The 22,833-nt window shown below is 39.0% G+C and overlaps 1 protein-coding gene and 1 non-coding gene across 5 annotated transcripts in view; one reads left to right on the forward strand and one right to left on the reverse strand.

Moving 5' to 3' along the window:
* elmo1 (engulfment and cell motility 1 (ced-12 homolog, C. elegans)) overlaps positions 1-16,802 on the forward strand; it is an 89,584-nt gene extending 72,782 nt beyond the window's left edge. For 3 of the 4 annotated variants that reach the window (XM_059556521.1, XM_059556523.1, XM_059556522.1), the window contains 6 exons: positions 8,850-9,013; positions 9,857-9,969; positions 13,853-13,960; positions 14,069-14,151; positions 15,482-15,559; positions 15,672-16,802. In XM_059556521.1, the coding sequence (XP_059412504.1) occupies positions 8,850-9,013; positions 9,857-9,969; positions 13,853-13,960; positions 14,069-14,151; positions 15,482-15,559; positions 15,672-15,872 (747 nt within the window). In that variant the 3' untranslated portion in view covers positions 15,873-16,802. Of the gene's footprint in view, positions 1-3,492; positions 3,732-8,849; positions 9,014-9,856; positions 9,970-13,852; positions 13,961-14,068; positions 14,152-15,481; positions 15,560-15,671 lie in introns of those variants that run through there. The other variant, XM_059556524.1, reaches the window with a different exon arrangement.
* A 4,716-nt stretch (positions 16,803-21,518) lies between these two features.
* trnai-aau (transfer RNA isoleucine (anticodon AAU)) lies at positions 21,519-21,592 on the reverse strand. The gene has a single exon. It is a non-coding gene; the product is annotated as a tRNA-Ile (tRNA).
* Between the last annotated feature and the right edge of the window lie 1,241 nt (positions 21,593-22,833).

The following is a 22,833-nucleotide window of genomic DNA, read 5'->3' on the forward strand; positions in this document are numbered from 1 at the left end:
TCATATGATTTGTGTATTAAGCCCCTTTCACACTGCCATTCCGGCAAATACACGAGTAAAGTGTTCCTGCAATTGTTCCCGGGTCGCTAGATTTTGCGCTTTCACACTGCCAGTGATTACCTGGGATATGTGCATGCTTTCACACACAACCTCTAAAGATCCCGTAATGACACGTGACATCAGGGCGTGACGTGTAATGTACGAGTCGAAAAGTTAGGCACGTTATACTTTCACTCAAGCAAGCAAACGATCTCGGCGTCAGCGCGGAAAGTGAGGAACTAACTGATCTCTGCTTCATTACAGTTTGCACATAATTTGTTCATCGCGAACGTTGATCTTCCTTCAAAACACCCGTTAAAAGAGTCGCGCGTCATCACTTCGACACGGCATTAGATCTGGCTTTTGTTCACACAGCGCTCGTCCCGGGTTGAACCCGGCAATGTTACTAGGTCCCCGACCCGGGTTCAATGCCGGAATCAATCCCAGGATGTGTTTGCTTTCACACAGAAGGCGACCCGGCAATGTTCCGGCAATATGCCGGGTCCGACGTGCAGAGTGAAAGGGGCTTTAGTGATTCTTGCCTCTATTCCCTTGGAGCAAAATACAAATCAGTGGATGTCTAATTAACAATCCACGTAACCATCAATTCTGACATGCATGGAGTAATAAGACCACCACTATCTTATCAATGGAACATCATCCGCATAAAGACTATGTAATTTCTTAAATCATGGCAGTAGGAGTTCTCAGTCCTTTTTCTCTTTAGAGAAGAAAAAATTAGTGTAACACCTAAATCTTGACATCCATTGTATTTGCTTGTCGTGTGTGGACGCAATCCTGAATGAAGAAGATTAGACTCACCTTTTTGTAGGAGCTTATTACAGACTTAGAGTAATAACTCTGTTTCATTGCTCAGATGTCACATTCTCAAGCTGATTTAACTTTAGCTTTGTATAGTATCTTAAAGTTTTAAGAGACAGTTGTTAATTACAGGTTGGTCTTGTATCCTTCCAGAATAAATAAATATCTCTTTAAGCCTTTAATGCTATAGAATACTCCTTTCCAACAAAGAAGGATAAACTTTATAATACCTCCTCACTCTAGTTACTATAAGAATACATAATGATTCTAGCCAGTTTTCTCAGAGGAACCGAGCACAGCAGTGTTTCCCCTAAAAAAAAATTGTAGGAGGCAGCCTTTTTTTTTTTGCCTCCCTTGAGCTCCTTCTTTTTGAGCTCTTAAAGCATGGCTTGATGCTTTTTTAAAATATGTATATATTATTGTATTTTTACATTACATACATCGAGTGAGAAATAATTTACAGAGAAAACTAAACATATATTATTAAACAGTGGTTTACTGAACAAATTGCTCCTTTATAATTAAAAATAAAAATCCACCCCAGCTTATGCTAGGGAGTTCCTTTACATTATTACAATTGTAACAATTAAAAACAGAGCCAAAACTTAAATTTTATTATTATTTATTTCTAACCATAGATTGTATAAAAACATACAGCATCCAGTGTCTCTCTCCCCCACTTCACTTCCTGTCTAAATTACTGTCCTGTCCTAATAAAAGACAATAAATGGCAAAAATATACATATCTTAAAGAATTGTATGCGAACATGTAAATTGCACATAATACAGTTTTTAAAATAAATTCTAAATTATAACATTTTTATTTGTTATTGAAATATATTCATTTTCACAGTGCCTGTCATAACCTGTTTCAAAGCAGATTTATTTAAACATAATTAAGACATCACTAACAGGTAAAGTAAAATATCATGACTATATGCCTAATATTTCTCAAAATGCTCTTCTCTAGACATTTCTCTAGCGAACTAACGAGCTGTGGACACTGATGACTTGTCTGAGGTAAATGAAATGTTACGAGGTTGAAACCCTACTTGAGCGATTACATGAGGCATGAGATGTTCATTTGTGTTTATTTTGCATTAAAACAAGTACCGTATTTTCCGGACTATAAGTCACACTTTTTTTCATAGTTTGGCTGGTCCTGTGACTTATAGTCAGGTGCGACTTATCAAAATTAGTTTGACATGAACCAAGAGAAATGAACCAAGAGAAAACATTACTGTCTACAGCCGCGAGAGGGCGCTCTATGCTGCTCAGTGCTCCTGTAGCCTCTCCTTGAAAATGAAAACAGTAATGTTTTCTCTTGGTTCTTGGTTCTAAATAAATGCGACTTATAGTCCAGTGCGACTTATATATGTTTTTTCCCTCGTCATGACGTATTTTTGGACTGATGCGACTTATACTTAGGTGCGACTTATACTTAGCTGCGACTTATAGTCCAAAAAATACGGTAGTAAAGAGAAAGTCATGATCGCGCTCACTTGCGCCCCACGATGCAGTATGAAACGTGCTGTTTCTACAGTGATCTGTCATGCCACATCAAAGAGTGTGAAAACAGCATTTGTTGTTGGAAATTCTTGAAGAAAAAAAGGGCATAATTTGAAAGATAAGACTTTGTTTTTATTATCAAATGTAACAATATATAAAACTGGCAGTTCCCATAAATTTCCTTTCGTGCAGTGGTTAAAACAATGCTGTATTTGTACAATACACGTGCGTACCAAACTGGAAGACCCATATCGAAAATTTTTGGTAAGAATGCGTGTACTGTTACACTCTTAATATATATATACACACATGTTCTGGCACCCCTGTACTGTAGATGTTATTGTGACTTTCAGTTGTTGTTGTCTTTAGTCAAGTCCTCCATTTTGTGCTTTTGTCTTGTTAAGTCAGACGTGTGTCAAAATGATTGAGGCATCGCTGTCATCATACAGCATTGATGGGCCTGTTTTCAGATGACCGCACCTAAGCATCCTCTGCCTCTTATCACACATACATCAAATTTTTTTACACGCCTGCAATTTTTTTCCTCCCCCACTGTCATTCTCTCTCTCTCTCTCTCTCTCTCTCTCTCTCTCTCTCTCTCTTCATGATATGCCTGTCACATCCTGTAAATATTGTCTGTCCATCTGTGTGTGTGTATGTGTGTGTGTGTGTGTGTGAGGTGTGGAGACGAGAAGCGGGAGGCAGGTCTGCTCTCGACGATGCTCCTGGGGCTCCTGTTTCCATGGCAACTACATTCTAATTACTCCTGCTCCCGCTTCACCATGACAGCATAGAACAGCTATTGTGTGCGTGTGTGTTTTGGTTCATAAACAGCTGTCTTCTCCACCCAATCAGCTCTGACGAAGGCAGCTATGACACCTGACTTAAAATGGCCACTTCGGTTCATCCAAGCACAGTAGTAGTGATGTAGTGACTCTGTTTAAGCTAGCACAACCCCCACCCCTCCCCCTTCCAAGCTTTTCCTCTTCAGATGCCCTCCCTTGTATACAAACCATGTGATCCGTACTGCTGGAACGGCATTGGCTGAAGCAACTGTAGTGTCTGGCCAATCAGGCTTAAGCGCTGAAATGGACATAAACTGAGCTGCTTGGAGATGCTTTCAGACTTTAGAGTGCTGATGGGCATGAACGGCCAGACAAAAGCGACCCTTGGCTAAAGCTTGGTCTGTTTTCTTCTGCACACACACACACAAACAAAGCAACCCGGGAACCATCTGCCACCACTGTTTATCATTCTTCTGGCCATCCGATTGTCCCTGCACTTGGTTAGGGTTCATCTCTGCTACACTGGGTTGGACCAACGTGGAGCCACGCTCCCAAATATGGAGGTGACAATGGCATGTGAGTATTGCTGAAGAGACCGTGTCGGATGCATGGAGAAATGAAAATTATGGAGGGGCATTTGCAAATTTGCCTGGATGTTATCGGGAAACGAGAGATGAAACCGGTGCACAGATGGGGCAGACTTTGTGTGAGGCTGCTTGTAGTAATCAGGTTAGAGGCAGATTTCAGCTAACGATTAAAGAGGGAGCGATCCAGAGCGAGCGCTCCAACCTGCGCTCTCCTCGGTAGCCCAGCCCCTCCTTGGGTACTTATTATGAATGAGCGCTTAAATGTGTCGTTTCTCCATCAGTCGTTTCTCCGTTGCACATTGACCTCCAGTCGCTCTCATTGATTTGTGGCTGTTTAAGTTAGCATTATTTGTGCTTTCATCCCACGTGTAGGAAGATCAACACTGTCTGTTTGGCTTTTTTTGTTACTGTTTTTATAGGAAAAGCTTGTATTGAGGTTAATCTTTTGTATACGGCCTTATCCTTTGTGCTTTCTTTGTTGCTTCAGTGTTCACAGGATTGACCTTTTGTAAATCAAAAAAAAACAATAAATATCTCCCCACACTTTTGAATTCTGTAATGGGCTGTCAGCTAGCATCTAACGTTGATTGATTACGTTAATATCACAGGGACCTTTTTTTTTTCAAAGCATAATTCTGCAAGATTTCATAAAGTGAATGATGTCTCGAGGTTTTGATTGGTCGTGCTCAGCATCCGCACCCAAGCCTCTGGTCCATTATTCCTTACTTCCCCTTGCAAAGCAAGATTTTTTAAAAATAGAATTTTCTTTCCTTTCTTAATTCTTTTATTCTCTTTGTCTTTCCACATTCCCTTTCCTTCATCCTTTCTACCTATCCTTCTTTATTCCCTCACTCCCTTCTTTTTTCTTCCCCCTTTGCCTTTCTTACTTTCTGTCCTTCTTCATTGCTTCCTCCACTTCTTTCCCATTCTTTTCTTACTTTCCTCCTCATTTTACCTTACCTGCTAACATTTATTCTTTCTATCCTTCTTTCCTTTCCTTTCCTTTCCTTTCCTTTCCTTTCCTTTCCTTTCCTTTCATTTCCTCCTTTTTCTCTGTGTTTTTCTTTCTCGCACACAAAACCAGCATTACTCTACGCTATGAGCTGAGTCTCCTGAGACCTTAAGTGACCTTAATGCATTGCTCGCTTTCAGCATGCTTCATGCTGGCCCTTGGTGAAAGACTTACTCCTGTCTGCTCCTTTAATGGTGTGGATATGTGGCTGGATCCCAAGAGAACTGAGTGCCACCTGCTAAAGAGTACTCCAGGACCTGGGAAATTTTTGGGATTCTTGTGAAGGACCTGTTATGAAATGTTTCCTTGTCAGAGAGCATTTGCATGTCTAGACTTTGCGCGATTGGCTTTCTCTGCATCTGTGTGGTCATTTTCTTTACATGGACAACAACTGGAGGCTACACACTTATGATGCAACCTAAAACAGGAGCCTGACCGATTTCATCACTCTACAGCTGACTGCAGGTTGTATGATCAAGCAGAGATGCTTAATATCCTGTTACACCAGTAGGTGCCAGGCCATGCCTCCCAACCCTTCAGCAAGCATCCAGCAACCTGCTCCAAAACCCAATGTATCCCTACCCAGGTCAGAAAGAGCAGAAGAGATTCGATGGACATGCTCCATCTTTTTAATTTCCATCATCCTTTGATTTCTGAGCAGAGTCTTACCAGAGCATCATATTGCATGCAAGACTGTATCTCTCTGTTTTGGCATGCATATGCATACACAGGTGTTTTATCCTTGTCTACTCCACTTGTTATTCATTGGCTTACCCCCAGCATTTATAAAAATAAAGAAAAAAAAAAGACTCCAGACTGTACTGCATCTAAATTCATCACATGGTCTTTGCGGTCAGTGTTTCCAGCAAATGATTTTTCCGTTAATGATATCTATTTGTTTTCTTTGAAGTAATGCCCATTTCTTTGATGTGAATCATTATTAACTGTTATGAAAAACGTTAAGGGGAGGAAATGGCATAATTAGCATGTCAATTGTGGAATGGATAAATGTCCTTTTTCCTTTTTGTGCCTGATTGCCCCATTGGGTCCACAGACCATAACAAGCAAAGTGAATGAGAAAGAAGGATGACAGAGACAGGTGCAATATATGCTTTCCAGCCTCTATTGTAAATTTGTTTTCTGTTCCTTTCCATTTGAGAATTATTATTATTATTTTAATCATCTAAACACTATTGGGTGATTGACAGGTTGTAAATGACGATTATCAACTCATGCAGCTGTAGTAAAGATTTGAGTGTTGATGTGACCTACTAGGCTAATTAAGCAGCTTTGACTTAGAATAAGTGTGCCAGTCAGAGTGTTTTGGGTTTGATCCTAACACCATGTCCTAAGCAGATCTTTTCCATGTTAATCAGAGTTTTTGTCATAAATTGAGATAGATACACAACAAGCAATGGAATTCTGTTTTAGACACCGTCTATTTCTGCAATGTCATGGCTAGAACATCAACATACACACTTTGGCAATAATAATAGGTACGTACTTTGTACATTTTGGGGTTTTAAAATGGCCCAAAGTTTGAATATCATGTTGGGTGACCTTTTTAGCCATACTGAAAGTGACAGTGAATAATTTAATTTAAACATGAATGTTAAAACTAAAGTCACAAGTGTGTGAACAGACAAGTGTATTCCATGACAAAGATTGCATCAGACACACAGTATGTCTATGTAATAATGTTAAATTTGCTGTATGTATGTATGTATTTATCCATTTTTAAGTGACTATGGTTTTTGATTTAATATGTTGCATCTTGTAGCCATATTGTATTTGATATGGACAAACATATTGGAATCTTACCACATTGCCTCAGGTTAGGATTGGTTTAGTGTAAAGTTGGATCGCAGGATTTGGCAAGTCTGCTGAGACAATGATGTGGCTGTTTCCACTGTTCGCTTTAGCAATGGCATGCAGAATGTTTTAATAAGGCAATTTCTGTGTATATTATGCATCTAATTGCATACAAACTGTCAGTATCATAAATAAAAAGCATCCTTTTCTAGGTTTTGTTTACAGCATAGATGCTCATAAACTTATATGTGATTCATCTTAAATCAATAAAAAACTCTTATAATGCTACTGAATAATGGCCTTTGCATAATTACAGGTAGGAAATAAATACGACTATTAATTATGTGCTGGTGTGAAAAACAGAGAGGCATACATGTGAATTTATGATGGATATCTGTGCAAAGTTATAATTAAAATAAGACATGAGTGATAAATCTCGCTTCCCTGAGTAGGGGCAGAGTTTTGATTGGCTGTCTGGACGAGGGAGGGGAGCAAACTGGTGTAGCTGCAAAAAGGTGCTGGTAAACCAACTAGTGGACCACTACATGTTGCTATGTAATGGCTTTTTTTTTTTTTTTGCAGTGTCTATGCACACTTAGGCCAGATAGACAGCTTTGAGCATTACACATCTTGATGCATAAGTATTGCAATCCATAAGCATTGCGTTAAGATGCAAGGTAAGGTTATAAATAGTACACCTTTAACAAAATGCATGAATTTTAATGTTGGGTTAGTTCCTTTTGTTTCTGTCTGTTTATGTTTTTTTTCACATTTGGATGTGCATTGGTTTTAGTTTATCGAATATAAAATTATAAAGGGATATAAATCTATTTTATAGCACTTGCCTATAAGGGCCCTAAAATCTGGATTTGTTTACTTTTTTCTCAGTATAATCCAAGATGGCAGTATACAAAAATTGTGGCGTATTTTATATATTATATTGCTTAATGTCACAACTCTATTCGTGGCCTTTAACGGGACTGGCAAAATCCCACAAGCCCACTCACTTTTTCAAAGATATGTCAAAAACACTTTAATATTAAGATGAATCCCTCATTTGTTGTGCTTGAGGGAAGCAATTGATTTGTCCAATGGCGTTGTAGCTTTGACGTCCAAAAGCATTAAATTAATACAGATGCCTTTAGCATAATAACTTCGCCAATGTATCAGTTTAAATCAAAATATATAGTCCAATTCGGTAAAACAGTCTTAGTCTAAAGAGCACTTTCAATTTTTCAACTCAAAGCACACAAACATGCACAAATACACACACATTAATTCTTCCTCACTGTATGTTACTGTATTATCTGCAGGCTGACACACAGTGGGCGAGTGTGTTCTGTGCATTTAGATGCATGGAAGAGGAGAGGCGAAGGAAAGACAATAAGGATGGCAAGGGGAGTTGAAGACTCGCACACCTCCTTAGTGAGGCTGACACACTTAGTGCGTATGACTAAAAACAGGTCCATTTCCGCTTTATTCACAAATATCACCACCCACCACATAAGTAGCTGAAATTCGACTGTTCCCACATATCACATCATCTTCACGTATAAAAGGTCTGCTTCTATTTCAGCCATCACGACTTGATTTAAAGAGGCTGATAAAAGGAAGTGAGAGAGAGCCTTGGATTAATTAATTCTGAACCGTGAAAAATCAGCAAATGTGCTCAGAAAATTGCTTCCCCCGCCATAAGGGATTGTTTCAAGTGGAGACATTTGCTTCTTCGTCCCCCACCTGCAGCTGTCAAAACCCCCTCCCCTTTAAATGCTACTGTGCTGTTTGAATGGAGCCATCTCGGTTTATTCCTCCAGCAATCACACCTCTCATTTTTCAAGCACGGACATATCAGCCTAGTGATTTGGGAGGGGGCCCTGACCCTGTCCCAGTCTTATCACTAATTAAACCTAATCTAATCCTGCTGCGGGAGCCAGCGGCACCTGCTTCTCTGGATGACTGGGATGAGTAAATAGCAACTAGACTCTGTTCCAGCTTCCCAACTCATCCCTCACTGTGCTCCCCATATATATATATATAGTGATTTTTATCATTTCTTTTCATGCAGCGTTCACTCTTTTTCTTGTCCAGTTTTAACATTTTTCCTCATTTATTTTGAAAACTTTTCTCTGTGAATGAAGCCTGTACTTTATCAGTCAAAATGTCTACAATACTAGGTGTAAGGTTTTTAAACTCATGATCAGAAAAAAAAATTTGGTGCTTTGATGTCAATTATATTCACCCGTTTCCGTCAAAGGTCTGATGAACTGTGTGTATGTGCTACAGGTGATGCAGGTGGTGAAGGAACAGATCACTCGTGCTCTCACGATCAAGCCTAACTCTCTGGATCAGTTTAAAAGTCGTCTGCAAAATCTGAGCTACACTGAGATCCTCAAATTGCGCCAATCTGAGAGGATGAACCAGGAGGATTTCCAATCCCGGCCCATCCTGTGAGTCACTGGAAACTCTTCAGTTAATTGAAGCACTCCGTTTTGGTCCATGTGTACTGCACCTGTGTCCCACTCATGACTGAAAACAAGCCTTTAAATGCAATTTCCACTGAAATTGCAATGGCAATAAAGAAAACATTAGTTCATCATAACTCATTAAACTAAGAGGAGACTATATTAAATAAATTACCCACTGCATTACAGTAGTGTCATTTGAGCTGGAATGTACAATCTCACAGAACATTCTGTAACATCCACATGTAATATAACAGCCAAATGGAAGTGTCCATGATGAACTTTCAAATGTTTGAGAAATGAAATGCTGAAAATATCACTCATGATTTCATGTTCTATCTATTGTTCAGTCTAATCACTATAACAGGAATATCAATTTGTTGTCAGCTTGGTTTTTGACCGTATTTTCCATTAGTTTAGTATTATTCAAAGGTATCTTTTAAAATAATGTTGGAAACACAAGGATCAGTTTTTGTAATCCATGGCAAAATTCTATGTAAAAAAAATATATATAAAAACCAGATAAGCCAATCTCATTAAGCCATTTTCTCATTAATTATTTAATAACTAAACAACATTAGAGAGGCCTTTAAATGCTAATTAATATTTCGAAATCCTGTTTTAGATCTAAAGCAGCACATTCAATTTGTCAGTAGCTTTAGCAAAATTAGATAAAAGGAAGTTGGTCTTTCTCTTACTGACTTGTAGTACAAAGAAATGTCTAAAGACCAAGTCTGTATGTGATTTTATGAGTCGTGCTTTGTGTAAACTGCCAGTAAAGTGGGCTACTTTAAACTGCATTTGTGTGATCCTCTGATGTTTCTCCAGGGAGCTCAGGGAGAAAATCCAGCCGGAGATCATGGAGTTGATCAAACAGCAACGCCTCAATCGTTTGTGTGAGGGCACCTGCTTCAGGAAGATCAGCAGCCGAAGGAGACAGGGTAAGAAACACACACACACACACACACACACACACACACACAAACACACACTTGAACATAAGGGTGAGAAAGTTAGTTTTTATATTTTTGGTACCATAGATTCAAAGCTGCCTCTTTCTTGTTAATCCAAGTTTCCGTCCTAACCAGCAACTATGAATAACACCACATTTTGTCTATTGCTTGATTCCTGTTTCTGCAGTTCGATAGCCCGAACACACAAAAACATCCACTGAGATACAATCCCAACACCTGCATACCATTAAACTTTGTCAAGCCTGAGACAGATTGTTTGTGGTGGTAGAAAAATATAGAATATTGCATGACAAATCCCTCAAGGAGGCTCATAAAAAGGATGCTGTTTGTGAAAGAAATGAATGAAAATGCAAGCATGCAAACAATATAAATTTGTGCTCATTGTTCTGAACATGTTTATGCAGTGTAACAGCATTTTCCTCTTCAGTTTCCTCTTACAATTTGCTTTATTGGTGGAATTTTGTCTGTTTAGTGCACAGTAAAATAATTTTCCTCTTCAAAATGAATGCACTTTCAGCTGAACTGTTTCAAACGCAGTTAACTGGAGCCTAGCATAGCTTTATTGTGCTCATCTTAAGTTTGTAAACTGATTGACTTAATGGGGTTATTCACGTGTAGCTTTCATTGGTGACCATTACCGCACTCTTAAAACTAAAGGTTTTTTATTGGCATCAATGGTTCCACAAAGAACCTTTACCATCCATGGAACCTTTTCATTCCACAAAAGGTTCTTTACAGTGGAAGAAGGTTCTTTAGATTATTAAAATTTTCTTCACACTAAGAAAAAAAACTTAACTCAAAGGTTCTTTGGGAAACCAAAACTGGTTCTTCTATGGCATCGTGGTGAAAACCCCCTTTAGGAACCTTTATTTTTAAGAGTGTGGGCTACTTCTCATTTACAGAATTTAGAGATCTTTATTGGTCATTTTTTTTCTTCATTTGCATTTCAGTAATCTCTTAGTATAGTAACTTAATAATAAAGTGTCTCACATGATAGCTTTTATCTAACTTAAACACTCTGAAATGTATACGTCCTATGAATATTTTTATGAGTGCTATTATTAAACCAACGGCATGATTTAGCAAGTGTGGAAAAATAGCTTTGACTGTTGCTGAGAGAGCGGAAGTATGAAGCCAATTTCAAACAAGCGCTGAGTGGTGGGAGTTATAAAGCTTACGCCGCAGATTGGAGAGTTGAAAGATCATCAAATGTATTCTCGCTTTTTACGCGGGCTCGCTGAAGAGGAGGGCTGTCTGCTGAGCTCAGAGGGAGGCTTTATCAGTTAGCCTGGATAATTTAACACTCATCACACTTCTACAGGATTAGATGATTCTGAGACTAGACACCTTGTCTATCTTTTGCTATCCGTCTGCCTGCCTCTCGCTTTCTTCTTTTCTCTCTCTTAGGGTCCCCACTTTCTCACTGAATCTCTTATTCTTGCTTTTTCTCTTCTTTTATTCATTTGAGATTTTTCACACTTGGCCTGTTTCATTGCCATCATTTTCTTTTATTATGAATCCTTCATTGGTGTGAATGGAATTATTTTTGCTCACAATCAACTATTCTATTATCTTCCGAAGGCTAGTGGCACTAAATATGACTTGCACGGCACCCTCTCATAATTTAAATTATGTAATAAATGTGATAAGTCATTATTTGCCAGTGGTCTATGTGCCTCATGTTGCCTCGGTGCAAAAAGATTAAGCAGAGTTAAGCTTTGGGCAGCAAAATGAAACCTCTTGTAAACAGAGTTGCAGTTAGAAAATTCAGGGTTGGGAATGTTCGGGTGTTGAAATTTTCTACTTCCAAACTCAAAGTATTCCAGGTAACTCAGAATTCCATTTGGTTATTTTCACTTTCACTGAAAATAATTAAATAGAATGGCACTTGACCTTTGAGCATCATAGTGGTGGTTATTTTCAAGTAGAAGGTGAGAAATTCCAAATTCCAAAATGTTTATAATGTAGGATTGGATACTTAGGTGGCTTCATGTGGCTGGTGATTCATGTGGGGAATCTCATTCAATATTCAATGAATTATAGAACCTATATCTTTAACCTGTATCTCCAGTAAGCCTATCAGTAGTTCAGTGACTCATTATTGTCAGTGTGTATGTGCCATATGAAATAGCATTGAATATTTACCTTTGCCCATGTCCACGTTTGTGGTATCCTACAGAATATTGGATATCAGGTTTTTTGTAGCAGAGATACAGGTTTTGTATTTAATTAATTGTTAATCCATAGTTAATAGGGTTGGGAATCGAAAATCAATTCCAATTTCAGAATTGGATACTTAAGGTCAGGAAATCAAATACTTGTTGTAAAATTAAAATTTCAATTCCACTTATCAATTCCTGTGCATGTCTTTTTATTGTTGTTGTTGGTGAAAAGGGGTTGTTAAAAATGTATTTGTCTTTTGATCAAATTCAGACAATACCCAACCCAAATAGTAACCTTTGTGATAAAGTTATTTACTTGTCAGTCAAGTCTGAATCACATTTCAGTGGCTTGTTCGATAACATTTGGGTATGTTCTGCTCCCTAATACAATCTTTACAATGAGGTTCCCCAAAGAAAGCACCAACCACATGAAGCCACCACAATTCAGGTATCATTAATCCCAAGATAACCCAATGTTGTAAGATTTCTTTTTTCTGTGCACAACTAACCTTTTCAGCAAGCTTTTAAGGACTGGTCTCAGGCAACTGAAAGAAGTGCACCTGTGGCTGTACACTCTGACGGGTGCTACATTGACATTTGTATTCCCTATTGTTCCCCCATAGCAGAGCTCTCTCTTCACGGTGTACAAATCGAGCGGTCCAGTTCCTACCTTGAATCTTAAGTATTACAGAGGTTGCCTGAGGCTTAGCTTTAAGAATAATGTTCAAATCTAATCCTGTGCCGTTAATTCTCTAAAACATTTTAGACTTTTGTTCTCTTTTTTTGTGACTTTTTGGAAGACCTTTTCCAGCTTCAACCCTGGTTCAAAACACCTGAACTAGTTAATCAAAGTCTTCAGAATTACAGGTTTAGATTTGGAGCCGACTGGAGCTAAACTCTTGAGAGATCTAGTTAAATACTTTTTATCCTTGCTCATGACTCTGCTTCCATACAGTGTCCATCTTAAGGTTATTGAGATTTTATGTTCTTAGTCCTAGATTCAGGTTTAAGTGCATGTATGAAAGAGCACTGAAGCACATGCATCGCTTAAATAAAAATGACATCCACATCGTTCCCTGTTTCTTGACTTGCGTATATCATCAATTAGAATAGAAAGCCAGCAAAGCATCTACAAAGGAAGCCCGTTTTTCATCATGCATGTGGCACTGCATGCATATTAAACCATTCTGCACTTATCTGTTCTGACAACTCAGAATGGGCTCACAGATGGCTGTTGGCTGCAGTATCTGCTGGTTGTTCATCGCACATTTGTATTCATGGATAAACAGACTATTGAGCTGGTTTGTTAATAAGATATAGAAAGTGTGCAGTGATAAAGCGGTTTACTGAGCACTCCTTATCTCTTTAGGTTTGTGTATATGCAGCCTGTGAAGTGCCACCCTGAAGGACACTCTTTCATCCCACAGTGTTTTTTTATTCTGCCAAACTACTATTCCCAGTAATTAGGATTTGGATTCAGGTACCAGGGTCGAGTGCCAGCCATGGCCTTCTAGGCTGTATGGGAGCGGTCCTGGCAGTGTCTACTTTCGGCGGGGCACAGGAAGCGTCAGGAAGGGATTGGGAGACAATTTTCCAACCACGGCTTTGCCCAGTTTGCAAGGAAAGCCAAAGAATATTAAGCATTGTACTAGAATGAAAGACTCACCCACTGTTATGCTTCTTTACAGACAAGTTCTGGTACTGCCGACTGTCGCCCAATCATAAAGTTCTCCACTATGGGGATCTGGAGGAGAGCCCTCAGGGAGAGGTACCACATGATTCCCTACAGGACAAACGTGAGTACAGTCTGAATTCTGAGCACGGTGTGGTGGCTTCACTTTATAAAGATGGGATTGAGACAGCTACAGCTTGACTTATTATTTTTTCTTTGCTCCCTGTGACAGTTCCTGTAGCTGATATCAAAGCTGTTGTCACTGGTAAAGACTGCCCACACATGAAGGAAAAGGGAGCTCTGAAGCAGAACAAGGTGAGTCTTTTTGTGCGTGCTTGATGACAGAGAACAAAAAATGCTCTTGAGTATCAAAAGATCAAATTTTCCTTTGATTCACTGGTGCGTGGCTTGGTGACAAATGATGCATTAGTTATGCCTTGTAGCTCTGTGAGTAATGATCATCAGCTCACTTCAGTTTGAAAGTCACCCTTTCTTCTTCTCACAGAACAAACCAGGCAATGTCAAATTTATGCCATGACTGTAAAAAATGACTACCTTTTGATGAAATTGATTTAAACTTGAGGATAGGATATCCAGCATACCTTGGATCTCCCCCCTAGTCCTGATGACACAGACGCTAAAACGAATAATGTGCATCAACATTGTTTCTTTGTTTTTTCTTTAAGCAAGAATGATCTTAATAGGAATAGGAATTTGATTTGAAAAATCATTTCTCTCATCAACTGCAGAAGAAGAGACTTTTCTGTTTCTATTGTCTCGATTGTCTCTGATCTCCTCTATGCATGGAATAGCGGGAAGGTTCTGTGGGCAGAATGTGAGGGGTCAGAAATGATTGTCTGCTCTCATTTTGGATATGATGATGTAGCTCTCATCCAATGATCCTTTAAGCCATTTGGATGATCCAATTTCATCTGTTTTTTTTTTGTTTTGTTTTTTTGTTTTTAGGTAAGATGACCCAGTTGATGTGAGGGCAGATTCTGTAAAGGCTGAGAAGCACTGCACCAATAATGCCTTTAGCGAACTCAGTGTTTGCCACAAAATACATTCTTTTCTGTGCTTTGGTACCATCTTATTTACCATCCTAGACCAGTATGTAGACCGGTCAGGTGGTCTGAAAAGTGTCAATAAGATCTGGGTTTTAGATATTTAGAATGTGACACAAAGAGAATTAGTTTGTTGTCCAACTGAACCTCTTCTTACTTGAATGACTTTACTTGCATGCCCATAATTTTGAAAGGGTTGTTAACAAAGTGCAGTTGCACTAGATACATTGCCTGACAGCAACCCCATGTATTTTCAATGTTGTCAATGAGATTTAAGTTTTTTTTACTTCAAACATTGATGCACTTCCTGTGCTGATCATCCTACTGTTGTCTCTTGTTGCCCGGCAGGAGAGGCCCGCATACATACACACACACACACACACACACACGCACACACATGCGCGCGCACACACACACACACACACACACACACACACACACACACACACACACATACACACACACACCAGATTGGACCATCTGCTGTTGTAATATGTTCAGAGAAGATCTTCAAAAGGCACACAAACACAGCAGCCCCATTAGCATTTGACAGACGGTGTCAATTTTCTTTCCTTCTTTAGGAGTTGCTGGAGCTGGCTTTCTCTGTCCTCTACGAATCTGATGAGTATCTAAACTTCATTGCCCCTGACAAACATGAGGTGAGCAAATGCCAACCACAAGCTGCGAAGCTGTAGCTGTTGTCCCTCTTTGGTGTGATTTGGACTTTGCACATGCTGTGGTTTAATGTCATGTTTTCTGGCCAATTTTCAGTACTGTGTGTGGACAGATGGGCTGAATGCACTGCTGGGGAAGGAGATGACCAGTGAGTTCACTCGCTCAGACATGGACACTCTTCTCAACATGGAGATGAAGCTCCGCCTCCTGGACCTGGAGAACATCCAAATCCCTGAAGTTCCTCCCCCGATCCCCAAAGAGCCAAGCAATTATGACTTTGTTTATGACTGCAACTAATCTCCTTTCACTGGACTGACTGATTTTTCCTAAATGCATACTGGAAGAAGGACTTTTACAAAAAGTTACAGAAAAGAATAAACAGACATCTCTTTCCTGCTTAAACTTGGCTCTCTAGTGCGCCTCATCAAAATGGATTTGCTGAACTTAATGGACTTGGCTTGCACGGCCTATGAACCATCTGGTGTGGTTGAAGAACCACCACCACAAACTGGTCCTCAGGTCCTAAACCACCCTAGTCCCATTGCATCTCTTTGAATGGTTACATTCCTAAAATAGCCCACCTGCCATGGTTTAGAAATGTTATGTTTTAAAATTCTTTGTCCCATCATGATTTCTGGCTGTTCGGAGTGGGATGCTCCCTGTAGAGTGTGAAAGAAGTGTAGGGGATTGTGGCATGTAGCACTCAGTGTAGTATGTTTTTCACTCCAACAAGCGGCAGCTATATTGCTAGCGAAGTCCAAGTTTGTTCTTAATGATTTCTCCAAATATCCCATTCATGCCTCTTCTACTGTAGACTGTTAAATTAAATAGGCAGCTTCATGCAAGAGGTTGCCTCTTTTGTCTTAAACCATACCTGCTTTGCGCATACATTGTTGTCATTGTCTGACTATAATGCAGGCATGTAGATATAGCTCTTTCCTTCACTTCACATCAACCAGACTCATGGCAGACTGCTGTAACATTCCAAAGCAATATTGAGCTTCTGTTTTTGTAAGCTGGTATAAACTTTTGTGATATTCGTGATTGCTGCCAAGTAGTCAGTATTATAAATTTAATTTTCAGGGCGGTCAAATTTCATTTGAACATTCTTTGTTAATTTAAGATTGTGGGTATTATGTTTTATGATTTTTTTTCACCCCTCATGTTTGTTATAGGTTTAAGTACGCAACATCCTGCTGTTTACATTAAAGATTGATTCCAGTTCAATTTTGTGTTTCATCATTTCTTCATTATGTGGTCTTTACATTACCTAATAATCTTTTGGTGTCCAATCCTGCTCCAAAACCCCTGCCTGGAAGTTTACACTTATCCTGAAGACCTTGATTAGCTGGTTTGAGTATGTTCAGAGATAAACTCTGCACTCCTGATATACATATATATATATATATACTGTGTATTGTATGTTTTGTGTATAGATTCTTTATGATCTTGTGGGAACCACTGTCAATGAATAGTGGTATCCAGGAGAAGTCTATACCCTTGTACCTCTCCTATTACACAACTAAGAAAGCGGATTGCTACCCACAAACAAAAAACACTGGCCATCGCAGCCTTCTGGCTAAAATGATTGACTCTGAGCAGACGCAGGGCATCTCAGAGTGTTCTTTACAGCTATGTGTGGTAATAACAGGGCCAGGGTGACAATAATCTACAGTTTGCTGGTGTGTGTAACTCTAGCATTTATAGATGCTAGATCCTCCTGCTCACTGCCATCACTGCCTCCTGAAACACCTGATGGCTGTTTCAACCTCAACAATTCACCTACAGGTTTGTATTAACATGCAATTCAGTTTACAAGCATGTTATCTTTGAACATCTAGAAAGGTTCTATTCTTGAATTTAACTAAGCCTCTCTTATTAAAGCTAGATCATATAAAACCTTTGTACTTAACATCCTTCAAACACAGAGAAGAATCTTTTTTTTTCTCTCTCTCTCTCTTACAGAGGGTGCATGCTTGAACAGCAAATATATTTGCTCTCGCTGTTGCAGGTCATTGAGTAGAAATGATGCAGCAAGATGATCCCAGTCCCACATTATGCAGACATTATCCCATGATTCTGTTGTTTAGGCAAGGCAAGTTTATTTATATAGCACATTTCATACACAATGGTAATTCAAAGTGCTTTACATAAAAGAAAGTAAAATAATAATGAACAAGAGTAAAACAAGCAATTTTAAAACTTTTAAAATTATTAAAACTGTACTTATTTAAAACAGTTAGAAAATGATTTTACATAAAAAAAAAAAAAAAAAAGTGAAAATATATATTGCAATCAGTTCGGACATTGCACAGTGCTCATTCAATAAATGCACAGCTAAACAGATGAGTTTTAAGTCTAGATTTAAATGTGACTAGTGTTTTAGCACATCTGATCTCTTCTGGAAGCTGATTCCAACTGCGGGCGGCATAGTAACTAAAGGAGGACTCCCCTTGTTTTGTGTGAAACCTTGGTATTTCTAACTGACTCGATCCTAATGATCTGAGTGGTCTGTTAGGCTTATATTCAGTGAGCATACCTGAAATATATTTCGGTCCTAGGTCATTTAGTGACTTATATACGAGTAAAAGTACTTTAAAATCAATCCTAAATGTAACTGGAAGCCAGTGTAAGGACCTGAGGACTGGTGTGATATGCTCAGATTTTCTGGTTCTAGTCAGAATCCTGGCAGCAGCGTTCTGGATGAGCTGCAGCTGTCTAATGGTCTTTTTGGGAAGGCCGGTGAGGAGCCCATTACAATAGTCCACCCTGCTGGTGATGAAGGCATGAACAAGTATCTCCAAGTCTTGGCTGGAAACAAAAGATCTAATTCTTGCAATGTTTTTTAAATGATAGTATGCTGATTTAGTTACTGCTTTTACATGACTATTGAAACTAAGGTCTGTCTCCAGAATCACACCAAGATTCCTGACTTGATTTTTAGTTGTTTGACCCCTAGAGTTAAGGTATGCATTCACCTTGAACACTTCATCTTTGTTTCCAAATGCAATGACTTCAGTTTTTTCCTTGTTTAACTGAAGAAAGTTCTGGCACATCCAACTATTAATTTCATCAATGCATTGGCAGAGGGAGTCAATTGGGCTGTAGTCATTTGGAGATAAGGCTAGGCTAGGTAAATCTGGGTATCATCAGCATAGCTGTGATAGGCAATTTGGTTCTTTCTCATTATTTGACTTAGTGGAAGCATATACAGGCTAAACAAGAGCGGTGCAAGAATTGACCCTTGTGGGACTCCGCATGTCATGGACGTCCACTTAGAAGGGAGAGGCTATTATGTGAGTCTAGGAGAGCATAAGTCTAAGTATGACCTGAACCATTTGAGTACCATCCCAGAAAGCCCGACCCAGTTTTCCAGTCTCTCTAGTAGTGTTATGATCGACAGTGTCAAATGCAGCACTGAGATCTAGCAATACCAGCACCGATATTTTGGCAGAGTCACAATTTAAGTGAATATCATTTATTATCTTAATGAGTGCTGTCTCTGTGCTGTGATGCGTATTTGTTCAGCTGATTAATAACGACCTTTTCTATAATTGTACCTATAAAAGGAAGATTAGATATTGGTCTAAAATTGTTCAAAATGGTGTTATCAAGATTGCTCTTTTTCAGGAGGGGCTTAACAACTGCATTTTTTAAGGAGTTTGGAAATGTCCCAGAAAGAAGTGAGACGTTCACCACTTCTAAAAGATCTGCTTCTAAGCAGTTAAGCACATTTTTGAAAAAAGATGTGGGAAGTGTGTCAAGATAGCAAAATTCTGGAAGACATAGTGCAGCACCTAAAATCATCAACCTGCTATCAATTGCTTCAAAAATCGCCATAGTATCTTTTTGATATTGTGGCCTAATCTGTCTGACCTCTGCATTACTTGAGGATGTGCTAATCGCCTTTCTGATATTGATGATCTTCTCAGAAAAGAAGGATGCAAACTCATTGCATTTGCTGTCTGATAGCATTTCACTGGGAATCTGACTTGGGGGGTTTGTCAGGCTCTCAGCAGTTGCAAAAAGAGTATGAGTGTTATTTAACCACTTCAGCTGTTATTTAGATCTTTTGAGAATTAGGCATATGCAATATTGGACCCACCGGTGGGTCCCCAGAGTTGATGTGGTTAAGTTACTGTTTATCTGTTTACTGTCTATCACGTGATAAAACTGAAATAGAGAAAGCTACAGGCACACTGGGTTCCCGCTTGTTCAGTAGGCATTTGTGAATGTTGCTGTTATTATAGCGGGGACCCGACACATATCACTGAGAGCTGCTATCAGTTGTTGGTTCACCTTCAGCAGATAGAGGGTTTGGGCCCTGGCATTGTGGCAGTGGTCGAAGAGATCTTGCATGAGCAGGGACCACAGGCTTTGGTGGTTTTGGGGCCTGCCGTTTTTTTTTAGATATCTGCGGGCTTGCAGCAAGTGAGTAGAGAGTTTAGTCCCAGCATAAACCAATTCCTCCATTTTCTGTGAGAAGCATAGAAGTGGAGATGCTGGAGAAAGTGATAATGTGTCTGGCGAGATGGGCTGTGTCTCTGGTGTTTCCGGTGGCTGTGATATGTTGTCCTGGCTTCCCTGGCTGTTTTCCAGAAAGTAATCCCTGGGTGCTGAATCTTGTAACTGTTTTGATACATCACAGTCAGTCTTTGAGGAGGTCTGTGGGCAGGGCTCAGTCGGGATAGTGTCCATGAGCAGTGTTTGTTTTGGCTGCTTGGTGTTATCAGTGTCCTTGTGAGATATGTCAACAACATGATGACTCGGACCTGGTGTGTGTGTGCTGAATGGATTGACACACTCTGCTGAAGGATGACGGAGGGAAAAGTAGATATTGTCCTTAAACACTCTAGCACCAAGTTTGTTTGGGTGGAGGCCATCCGGTTTAAACAATTGTCTATGGCCCCAGAAAAGATTGAAGTTGTCAATGAAATTCACTCCTTTTATATTACAAGATCTTTGTAGCTATGTGTTTACAAAGTAGCATTTCACTCAAAATATCATGTTAATGCTACTTCACTAAGTGTTTAATAAAAAAAATAAAAAAATAAAAATAAAAACAGTTTATTAACACTTTTACACTTGCATATCGTCTGTTCAATTTTGCTTTTAAAAATGGCAACAATTAGGCCTAAATTACTCTGCTGAGAGAAGAATGTTCCATGAATGTGTGCAGTTCTTCCATGGATTTAACAAGGACAGAAGGAGTAGTGGAAGGCTTGGATGGACATCTTTGCAAGTGGACAAGTAAATTTGGTCAGCTTGTTAATTAAAATGCCCTAATTTGGCAATTGGCAGATTTATTTGAAAGTCTGTGTCACGCAGCAGGTTCTGCAACACTAAAGAAAAGTCTCTGGAATGCTGGTGTTGTAGACAGAGTTGAAAAAAGAAAAGCTACTAACATTGATAAATAAAGTAATATTATGGATGGATGATTTTAGATGGCAATGTCTTGTGAGAAGGGGTTAAAAACTTAACCTAGATGTCTTAAAAAATGCCTGCTTGTGTATTTAACTTGATAGATTAATAATAATAATAATAATAATAATAATAATAATAATAATAAAGGACTGGCAATGGGCAGTGAACTATCATGGCAATTTAGGGGAAGCTTACTTTCACAGACAAGGACATGGTGTCATAAGAATATACACATGGGAATATTATGAGAATAAAACCTTTCATCAACGCTGTCCTAAATCCAAAATGTGTTCTTGTCTTAGTCAGCATTTTAAGTGGACAAAAAAAATTCATTGTTGCACTATCACTATTCACATTTTCACTTTCACTGGTCTCAGTGGCTTTCAAATTTCTTCAAAAATCCTGTTCCAATTTGAAACAGACAACAAAATGTTTCAAGATTTGAACGTTATTCTTCTATATGTATTTACACCTGTTTTTATACACTCTATGATTGACCCACACCGCCAAAAAGCTCAATGGCCCGTACGGGGATCGAACCCGCGACCTTGGCGTTATTAGCACCACGCTCTAACCAACTGAGCTAACCGGCCTGACGAGTGACTACAATGGCCTTATGAATAAAAAAAAAATTACCAAAATCCCAAATTACCCAAAGACTATCTGATTTTGTCTTTAATGAATAAAGATGAATAATAATGTAACATTTCCAAAATGTCATTTTCATACTATCCCATGGCGACAAGACCAATAAAATCAATATTACATTTGTAAATGTCCACATGACTCGTGCACTGTATTACAAGTCTTCTGAAATCACAGATCAAACTAAAAGTAGGTATTTATTGATGGTGATGCTCTGACTGAAGTATCGTTTGTTAACTAAATTACTTGTGAACAAACGGCTCGTGTCTTTGCACCGCCGCGGACGAATAACGTTAGCTCAGCTGAGCATCTCTTCAGCAAGCCGACGCGCGAACTGTCGCGACTGAAACTGACGCAGACGCTCAACACACAATCATCTTCATTAACAGTCAGACAAACAGTGCTGATGCTGCGCACTCTCTTTGATCTTGAAAAATGAGCTGATAATTAAATGCAGCCTTTATATTTTGATTTCATTAACGTGAACTTCGTTACATTTAAATATAGCGCGGGAATTTAAAATCGGATTTAACATCCGTTTTGCGTTGACACGTTTGTGGCCAAGTGTAAATGGAAAGTTTTAACAAATCAGACAGATATCCGATCGATCAGCGAAAACGCAGGGAATGACCAGGTGCAAACAACACCGACGGTTCTGGAGTTGAATTCACGTCAATAATTTACTGTCATCTAAAAGACATTCTGTAAAATATCTTCATTTGCATTTTTTTTACACGTTTGGAACAACATGACACCCTCATGTTGTTCCAAACCTGTAAAAAAATGCAAATGAAGATACAACATGAGGGTGAGTTCATAATGACAGAATTATATCTATTGGTGAACCAGTCGTTTAATATGAGGGCCTTATTTTATCAATCTAAGACGTCTATCTTAAAATGAATCTTCACACTCATGTTTTGCACAAGAGCCCCCTTTAGACTGTAGCCTACTGGGCTTTTGTTTCAAAGCATGTGTTAAAATTCAGAGATCAGGGAACTGCTGAGGGTAGAAAAATAGGCCCACAACCCTCCTGACATGAAAGGCAGATTTTGGCAGTTTGCTTCAAGCATTTGAGGAAAGATCAAGAACAAACTGAGGTAAAAACAGGCAGTTTGAGGAGGAATAGCTAGCTTTTCTAATTCTATGCATTGTCCACAAGGCATCAGAACTGTTCTTCCATTATGTT

Source organism: Carassius carassius, chromosome 8 (genome assembly GCF_963082965.1).
Source record: "Carassius carassius chromosome 8, fCarCar2.1, whole genome shotgun sequence".
NCBI classification, from domain to species: domain Eukaryota; kingdom Metazoa; phylum Chordata; class Actinopteri; order Cypriniformes; family Cyprinidae; genus Carassius; species Carassius carassius.